The sequence below is a fragment of the Physeter macrocephalus genome, chromosome 4 (genome assembly GCF_002837175.3).
Source record: "Physeter macrocephalus isolate SW-GA chromosome 4, ASM283717v5, whole genome shotgun sequence".
Lineage (NCBI taxonomy): Eukaryota > Metazoa > Chordata > Mammalia > Artiodactyla > Physeteridae > Physeter > Physeter macrocephalus.
Genome location: NC_041217.1, coordinates 32854740 through 32864964, shown reverse-complemented (window position 1 = coordinate 32864964; position 10225 = coordinate 32854740). Strand labels below are relative to the sequence as shown.

The 10225-nt window shown below is 35.8% G+C and overlaps 1 protein-coding gene across 4 annotated transcripts in view; it reads left to right on the top strand.

Annotated features, from left to right (window-relative positions):
* Positions 1–10225, top strand: part of RPS6KC1 (ribosomal protein S6 kinase C1) — a 243181-nt gene that overhangs the window by 80670 nt on the left and 152286 nt on the right. For all 4 annotated transcript variants that reach the window (XM_024133753.2, XM_055084079.1, XM_024133751.2 and 1 more), the window contains exon 5: positions 9554–9647. In XM_024133753.2, the coding sequence (XP_023989521.1) occupies positions 9554–9647 (94 nt within the window). The remainder of the gene's footprint in view (positions 1–9553; positions 9648–10225) is intronic.

The window sequence follows — 10225 nt, the reverse complement described above, 5'->3', positions numbered from 1 at the left end:
TGGAGAAAAGACAGCCTCTTCAATAAGTGGTGCTGGGAAAACTGGACAACTACATGTAAAAGAATGAAATTAGAACACTTCCTAACACCATACACAAAAATAAACTCCAAATGGATTAAAGACCTAAATGTAAGGCCAGACACTCTCAAACTCTTAGAGGAAAACATAGGCAGAGCACTCTATGACATAAATCATATATCTTTTTGAATTATGTTTTTGTTTTTTTTGGATGTATTGGAACTGCTGGGTCATATGGTAGTTCTGTTTTTAGTTTTTTGAGAAACCTGCACACTGTTTTCTTCAGTTGCAGCACCAATTTACATTCCCATCAGCAGTGCACAGGGTTTCCTTTTTTCCACATCCTTGCTAACATTTATTATTTGTGGTCTTTTTGATGATAGCCATTCTGACAGGGTGAGGTGATGTCTCATTGTGGTTTTGATTTGCATTTCTCTCGTGATTAATGATGTTAAGCATCTTTTCATGTGCCTGTTGGCCATCTGTATGTCTTTGGAAAAATGTCTCTTCAGGTCTTCTGCCCATTTTTTAATTGGGTTGACTGTTTTTTTGATGTTGAGTTGTATGAGCTCTTTATGTATTTTGGATATTAACCCCTTATTGGTCATATCATTTGCAAGTGTTTTCTCCCAGTCAGTAGGTTGTCTTCTCCTTTTGTTGATGGTTGACTTTGCTATTCAAAAGCTTTTTAGTTTAATTAGGTCCCCTTTGTTTATTTTTGCTTTTGTTTCCTTTGCCTTTGGAAATGGATCCAAAAAAATATTGCTGTGATTTATGTCAAAGAATATTCCACCTGTGTATTCTTCTAGGAGTCTTATAGTTTCCAGTCTAACATTTAGGTCTTTAATCCATTTTGAGTTTATTTTTGTATATGATGTGAGAAAATGTTCTAATTTCATTTCATATAGAAAACATATATCAGATAGATATTGAGCAGTGGAATTGCTGAGTCTTATGGTAAGTTTATGTTTTTAAGAAACTGCCAAACTGTTTTCCAAAGTGACTTTACCATTTTACATTCCCCAGCAATGTATGAAGGCTCTGGTTCTTTTACAACCTCACCAGCACTTGGTATCGTGTGCTTTAAAAAATATAACTGTATAACGGTATCTCACTGTAGTATTAATTTCAGTTTCGTAACCTCACCAACACTTGGTATTGTGTGATTTTTTTTTTTTCTTTAATTTACTTTTGGCTGTGTTGGGTCTTCGTTGCTAGGTGCGGGCTTTCTCTAGTTGTGGTGAGCGGGGGCTACTCTTCGTTGTGATGCGCGGGCTCTAGGCCGTGCAGGCTTCGGTAGTTGTGGCATCCGGGCTTAGTTGCTCCGTGGCATGTGGGATCTTCCCGGAGCAGGGATCAAACCCGTGTCCCCTGCATTGGCAGGCACATTCTTAACCACTGAGCCACCAGGGAAGTCCCTGTGTGATTTTAAAATTATAACTGTGTATGTGTATAATGGTATCTCACGGTAGTATTAATTTCAGTTTGGCTAATGATGTTGAACATGTTTTCATGTGCTTATCTATATGTATTCTTTGGTGAAATGTCTATTAAAATCTGTCCATCTTTTGGTTGAGTTGTTTGTGATAATGAGTTCCAAATGTAATCTGGATACAGGTTCTTTATTAGATATGTGATTTGCAAATATTTTCTCCAAATGTATGGCTTGTCTTTTCATTTTCTTAATGGTGTCATGTGATGTGCAAAAGTTTTTAGTTTTGATGAAGTATAATTTACCATTTTTTTTCTTTTTTGAATCATGCTTTTGTTGTCATATCTAAGACCTCTTTGATTAACCCAAAGTCAAGAGAATTTTCTCCTACATTCCTTTCTGGAAGTCTGTGATCCGTTTTCAGTTAATTTTTGTGTATAGTGTGAAGTAACAGTCTAAATTAATCTTTTGGCACTTGAATATCAAATAGTCTCAGCACCGTTTGTTGAAAAGACTATCCTTTCCCTATTGAAATATGTTGGCACTGTTGCTGAAAAAGAATTGACTATACATGTAACGCTTTATTTCTGGACTTTTGACATCTTCTGTTGATCTATGTGCCTGTTCTTTTACCAGTATTTACTCTCTTGATTACTGTAGCTTTATAATATGTTTTGAAATCAGAAAGTGTAAGTTTTCCCACTCTATTTGTATTTTTCAAAGATGTTATGGCAATTTTGATTCCTTTGAATTTTCATAAAATGTTTTAGTATCAGCTTGTCCATATCAACAGAAAATTCTGATGAAATTTTGATTGGAATTGTATTAAATCTTTAGTTCAGTTTGGGGAGAATTGTTATCTTAACAATATTGTCTTCTAATCTGTGAACATGAAATAACTCGCCATTTATTTGTGTTCTTTAATTTGTCTCAGCAATGTTTTGCCATTTTCAGGTATAAGTCTGGCACTTCTTTTGTTAAATTTATTACTAAATATTGTATTCTTTTGTTGCTATTATGAATGGAACTGTATTTTTTCTTTTAGCATTATACTTTAAAGGTTATCCATGTTATAGCCAGTATCCATACTTCATTCCTTTTTTTATACTTCTTATAATATTCCTTTGTATGGATCCATGGATATACCAAATTTTGTTTATCCATTCATCAGTTGATGCACATATAGGTTGTCTTCTCCTTTTGACTGTTATGAATGATGCTGTTATGAATACTGGCATATAAGTTTTTGTGTGGACGTATTTTTTCATTTCTCTTAGGTATATACCTAGGAGTGGAATTGATGTGGGAAGATTTTAAATTTCTAATTCAGTTCATTTTCTTGTTGTAGGTCTATTCTAATTTTCTCTTTCTTCTTGAATCAGCTTGTTAACTTGTATCTTCCTAGGAGTTTTCATCTAAATTCTATAATTTGTTCATAGTGTTCCTTACAATGTTTTAAATTTCTACAGGTATGGTAGTGATGTCCCCTCTCTCATTCATGATTTTGGTAATTTGTGCCTTATCTATTTTTTTCTTGACCTGTCTAGCTAAAAGTTTGATATTTTTGTTGATCTTTTCAAAGGATCAACTTGGTTTCATTGATTTTTTTTCTCTATTTTTCTATTTCATTTCACTGATTTCTGTTCTAAACTCTGTTTCCTTCCTTTTGCATGCTTTGGGTTTACTTTGCTCTTTATCTAAATCTTTAATGGCTTAAATTTGAAGCTTAAGTTATTGATTTGAGATGGTTCTTCTAGTCTAACATAGGCATTTACAGCTATAAATTTTCTTCTTAGCATTGTTTGAGCCTCATCCCATAAATTTTTGTTTTATTTTCACTTTTATTCAGTTCAAAGTATTTTCTGATTACTTTTATGATTTTTCTGTTGACCCATTGGTTATTTGGAAACATGTTCTTTAATTTCCAAATATTTGTGGATTTCTTAAAGTTTAATCTGTTGTTTATTTCTAATTTTGTTTTCTTGTGGTTGTGGTCAGAAAATATACATTGTGGACTTCCCTGGTGGCTTAGTGGTTAAGAATCTGCCTGTCAATGCAAGGGACACGGGTTCGAGCTCTGGTCTGGGAAGATTCCACATGCCACAGAGCAACCAAGCCCATGCGCCACAACTACTGAGCCTGCGCTCTAGAGCCCGTGAGCCACAACTACTGAGCCCACATGCCACAACCACTGAAGCCCGTGTGCCTAGAGCCCGTGCTCCACAACAAGAGAAGCCACCGCAATGAGAAGTCTGTGCACTGCAATGAAGAGTAGCCCCCACTCGCCACAACTAGAGAAAGCCCACGTGTATCAATGAAGACTCAACACAGCCAAAAATAAATAAATAAATTTATAAAAAGAAAAAAAAAGAAAATATACATTGTATGATTTCATTCCTTTAAAATTTACTGAGACCTGATTTATTTCCTAGCAACATTGAAAGGAGCATATATTTTGTTGTCAGGTGGAGTTTTATGTAAATATCTGTTAATTCAAGTTACTTGATAGTGTTGTCTTCTTTATCCTTGCTAATTTTCTGTCTAGTTTTTCTAGCAATTATTGAGATTGAAGTATTGAAGTCTCTCTAATTATTATTGTTGAATTTTCTATTTTTCTTTTCAGTTATGTTAATTTTTACTTTATTTTGGGGCTTTTTTGGCATAGAATGGTTATATCTTCCTGATGAATTGATTTTCTTAACCTTATAAAATGCCCCTCTTTCTAGTAATATTTATTGTCTTAAAGTCTGTTTTTAATATAAAGTCTGTGTGATTTTAATATAGGCACTCTAGGTTTCTTACAGTTGCATGGTACCTTTCTTTTATTCTTTTGCTTTCAGTCTGTATTATTGAATCTAAAGGGTACTCTTATGTGCACTATATATAGTTTAATCCTGTTTTTTTATTCAGTCTGCAAATTGCTGTTGTTGATTGTGGTATTCAGTCCTTTTATATTTAATTATTGATAAGATTGAATTTTTGTCTGCCATTTTGCTATTTGTTATGTCTCATATTTTTTGTTCTTTTGTTTTTCTACCTTATACCACCTTTTGTATTAAATAGGTATTGTTTATTATACCACTTAAATTCTTTTTTTTTTTTTTTTGGCGGTATGTGGGCCTCTCACAGTTGTGGCCTCTCCCATTGCGGAGCACAGGCTCCGGACGCGCAGGCTCAGCGGCCACGGCTCACGGGCCCAGCCGCTCAGTGGTATGTGGGATCTTCCCGGACTGGGGCATGAACCGTGTCGTGTCTCCTGCATCGGCAGGCGGACTCTCAACCACTGCACCACCAGGGAAGCCCTAAATTCTTTTTTTTTAGGTGTGTGTTTTTAAAAGTTATATTCTTACTGTTTGCTCTAGGGATTAAAATATGCACTTTAACTTATGACAGTTTACTTGAGAAGAATACTAACTTAATTCCAGTAAAATATAGAAAGTTTGCTCCATAGAGCTCTATTTACTCCTCCTTTTTTGTTATATTATTGTATACCTCAAATGTAAACTGAACAATACAGTGTTATGATGTCTTTTCAAAGAGTTAAGGGAGGAAAAGAGAACATATATTTATGTATTCTTTTTATTTACCCTCATAGTTCCTTTTTTTGGTGTTCTTTATTTGTTCAGGTGGATTTGAATTACCATATGTTGTCATTTCCTTTCATCTTGAAGGATAGTAGTTTCTTTTCTTGTGCAAGGCAGGTTTGCTAGCAATAGAGTCTCCTAGTCCTTGTCTGGAAATGTTTTAATTTACTCATCATTTTACAAGACTAGTTTGCTGGATGTATAGAATTATTGATTGACAGTTCTTTTTGACAGTTTGAATTTATCATTCCTCTGTCTTTTGTCCTTTATTGTTTTTTTATGTGAAGTCAGCTGTTAATTATACTGTAGTTCCACTGTATAAGTCTTTTTCTGTTGCTTCTTTCTGAATTTAGCCTTTGTCTTTCAACAGTGACTAGCTGTTGATCTGTTTCTGTTTATTTTATTTTGGGTTTAATTTATCTTGTGTTTGTAGATTAATATTTTTGTCAAATTTGGAAGTTTTCTGCCCTCACCTCTTCAAATATTTTTTTTCAGCCCTTTTTCCTCTCTCATGTCTGGTACTCCTATTACATGTAAGTTGGTATGCTTGATATTATCCCACAGCTCTCCCTGGTTCTCTGTTATTATTCAGTTTTTTTCCTACGATGTTCATATTGGATAGTTTCTGTTGATCTTCAGGTTCATTGGTTATTCTTTTTTCTCAAATGTATTGTTGAACTTCTCTAGTGAATTTAAAATTTTGTTACTATACTTTTCAACTCTAGGATTTTCATCTGGTTCCTTTTTTCTTAAAATCGAGATTAATTCACATTACATAAAATGCACCAATTAAGGTGTACAGTTCAGTGTTTTTTAGTTTGTTCACAAGGTCATGCAACCATTATTACTATCTAACTTCAGAACATTTTTATCACCCCAAAAGAAACGTTATACTCGTTAGCATTCGCCCCTCCTACCCCACTTGCCCCAACCCCTAGCAAACACTAATTTACTTTCTGTTTTGATGGATTTGCCTATTCTGGACATGAATGGAATCATACAGTATGCGGTCTTTTACATCTGACTTGTTTCACATGGCTTAATGTTTTCAAGGTTCATCTGTGTTGTAGCATGTATCAGTACTTAAGTCCTGTTGATGGCTGAATAATATTCCATTAAGTGGATATGAATATACCACATTCTGTGTATCCATTCATCATCACACTTTACTCTTTCTTTGTATGTCTCATAATTTTGTTGTTGAACACTGAAAAATTTGGATAATATATTATAGCAACTCTGTGTTCTAATTTTTTTCCCCTGAGGGTTGTTGCCATTGTTTTATTAGTGTCTTCAGTAACATGTCTGTACTAAATCTGTGTAGTCTGTTTGGTGTACAGTGTGTGACTGCTAATATTTCTGCTCAGCTTAAAATCTTTATTGTATTTTTAAACCTGGCTAGGTGCCTTGTATAAGCATAGCTTGGGTCAGCCAGTGATTGGCCTTTGCTTGTACACTTTGTTTCATTATATGCTTCTCCCTTATGCTGATGATTCTTTGTGTGTTTTCAAGGTTCAAGCAGTTTTAAAGTTTGCCCTGGCTTTTGTTTTCCTTTGGGATCTCTTGCATTTCTCTGCATGCACACCCTCTCATGGTTTGCCAGGGATTTGCAGATAGCTTGATCCATCTCTGGTTTTTCCTGCATGGATAGGTAGAGAACTTATTAAGAACCCTTATGGCCATGTTATTTTCTGGATCTTCCTGCTAAATGTCTGGCTGATGTGCTGGTCCTTTGCTTACTACAACTTCATGCTTGCTGAGCCACTGTTCTTGCCATTTGTTTGGCACTAAGATCACTACTATTATTGGTAACACTGTTTTTTTGGGGGGGGACTTCTTTCTGTGCTTAAGTCTAAATCATGCCAGCCTCTTCTGCAAGTGAATCTACTTGTTTTTAAGGCTTGTCTTCGCTTGTATAATTAACCATGGCAACCCAGCTGGGAGGGAATATGGGAACAACCTCAGGCAAGAATGTCACAGACCCCCACAGTTCTCACCCGGGCTTCTGTGGTTTCATGAGTAGCCACTTATTCATTTGCTTTATGTTTTTGGTTAATTTCCAGAGCTCTGAAATGTAAAATTGTTTTGACAGTTTTCTCTAGTTTCATCATTGCCTTTTGGTGGGGGCATTTGCTGATTTACCACCATATTTGGATGTTCCAGCATATCTGAACTCCTCCCCCCCCAAGATTGACTCTTCATTAATCAAAACCTTTGAGATGCTGTATAATAAGAGTTTCTTTTTACTGCATACTCAGAAACACTAAAAGGTTAATGTTTTTGAACTAGAGATTTAAAGTAGAATTGTGGCATATTTTCGTACTACTTCCCTTAAGTTCCTCTAGAACAGTTTTTATTATTTTGTTTCATTAAAGATTTATTCTTTATCATCTATTTTGTATAATATTGTTTATTAAATTAGGTAAGTAAAATTTCTGTAGGATTATGAGCTAAAACATTTCTTGCATTCTTCAGTATTTTGCTTTTATCTTATGAGCAGATCTTGTATCAGCTAGTAATAACAAATAAAAATTTGAGTGCTTATTGCATTGTTGTAAACACTTTACATCTGTGAAATCTTTTAGTCCTAACAACTCTTTGAGTTAGTTATGTAGATATTATTTCCATTTTTATAGATAGGTAACTTAAAGTCACATACCTCGTAGTGGAAGAGGTAGTTAATAGTTGAAAGGCACTTTCTACTACGTGAGATTATACCTAAAATCAAATTTGCCTATTAAAATTCTCAGGAATACTTTTACATTTTCTTAGGGTTTGGTTTGGATATTGTTTAAAGGATGGCTTAGTCTAGAATAGATACTCTTCTTTTTGGAGAAAAATTCAGTTACAATCTGTGATTTGAATATTTTAATAAAAAATAGAATCGTGATAAAAATTCTTCTAAAAATAATCGTTTTCAAAGTTTCAGTTCACTTAAAACTCAGGGAAGTAAAATTTGTTAATTTGAGAGGGACCATTTCAAATTTCTCTTCCTTAAAGATGAACTGGCAGGGAGACTTGATTAGGTAAAGATAGTTGTTCGGGGTGGGGGAAGGATAGTTGTTGAGTTCTTTGTGCTGACACAGAGAAGAAATAGGGGTCATATTTCTCTTGGGTTTTGCTATCCTGGTTATAGTGTTTGGGGGTATAGAACTGTTGGTGGAAGGTAAAAGGAAATATGTTAAAGAGCAGAAGAGCTATTATTTTAATTAGTTATAGTTATTTAAGGGTTATAAACGTTTATATATGTGATTGGAACATTCAGTCCATAAAGCCACAGCACTAAATCACACCACACCACTTGCCTGATAGAGCATTCTCTAGTTGCACACAGAGTAAGAGAAAATAATCTTTTCAGGCCTGAATTTTCAAACTTAAATATAGAATTAAGATGATGGTCACATGGATAAATCAGTTTTATATTTATTAAAAATGTATCTCTTTAATAAAATATCTTAAATTTATTTAGTCTTATGTACATTGCATTCAAATGATTCTCGAATATAAGGCACTTCTCGGATCACTTGAGGTGCTGTGTTGTATTTTTTAATTTGGTAAAATTAAATGACTTCCTAATGGAGTCCATCACTTATCATTAATTAGAAAGACTAGTGACTACTAAGGATACTGAGTAATACCCACCACTTTAGCTGGTGGGCTTTTTCTTTTTCTGCTTTTTTTTTTTTTGCGGTACGCGGGCCTCTCACTGTTGTGGCCTCTCCCGTTGCGGAGCACAGGCTCCGGACACGCAGGCTCAGAGGCCATGGCTCACGGGCCATGCCGCTCTGCGGCATGTGGGATCTTCCCGGACCGGGGCACGAACCCTCGTCCCCTGCATTGGCAGGCGGACTCTCAACCAGTGCGCCACCAGGGAAGCCCTTTCTGCATTTTTTTAAATGATTACTTTTGGTAGATTTAAAATAACATGCTTTTATAAAAAGCCACACATTATTAAAAACATTGTAAAATTCCTGTTGAATTTTTAAATAATAGGCTATGTTTTAGAACAGTTTAGGTTTACAGAAAAATTATGCAGAAAGTATAGCGTTTTCCCATAGATTCTCCTTTCTCCCTCACAGTTTCCCCTATTATTAACATCTTTCCTTGGTGTGGTACATTTGTTACATTTGATGAACCAATATTGATATTCCTATTGATTTTTTAAAAGCAATTGTAGGGCTTCCCTGGTGGCGCAGTGGTTGCGCGTCCGCCTGCCGATGCAGGGGAACCGGGTTCGCGCCCCGGTCCGGGAAGATCCCACGTGCCGCGGAGCGGCTGGGCCCGTGAGCCATGGCCGCTGAGCCTGCGCGTCCGGAGCCTGTGCTCCGCAACGGGAGAGGCCACAACAGTGAGAGGCCCCCGTACCACAAAAAAAAAAAAAAAAAAGCAATTGTAATCTAGTTTAATAGATGAACATTTTTGTAATTCTTGTACATAGATGAGATAACCATTGTTCTCATTACTGATTTTTAAAAATACTCATATCGACAATGAAGCACAGTTACTTTGGTCTTTCTAGGGTGGAATAATCAATGATGGTTCTGAATTGATTGGTCCTGTTGAAGCTTATTCGGATTCCCTCATTGATAGCTTTCCTGAATGTACTACAGAAGGTAAGAGATTTAAATTTTTTTTTTCATTTCAGTGGTTTTGATTGCAACAGACTATAAATCATAGCTACAGTGCCAAAATTAGATGGATATAGGCATTTGAGAGTATTTCACTAATTCTAAGATACTTTTTCCCCTCATGTTTTAACATCACTGATATTGAGTACATAATACTGGGTTGATGATATCTTACATTTAATAGACAGCTTTTTTCTTTCTTAGTGATGTATAAAATAATGATTTGTCCTACAATTAATGGCTTCTTAGATTTGATGAAATGTGGTATAATGAGTGTTCAGAATTTGTGTTGTCTAGTATAAGAATGCCTTGCTGAAGTTTATTTAGCAGCATCTGACTATCAGACAATTAATTCCAAGACTGGCTTTAAAAGTTTAGTCATGGGGCTTCCCTGGTGGCGCAGTGGTTGAGAGTCCGCCTGCCGATGCAGGGGACACGGGTTCGTGCCCCGGTCCGGGATGATCCCACATGCTGCGGAGCGGCTGGGCCCGTGAGCCATGGCCGCTGAGCCTGCGCGTCCGGAGCCTGTGCTCTGCAGCAGGAGAGGCCACAACAGTGAGAGG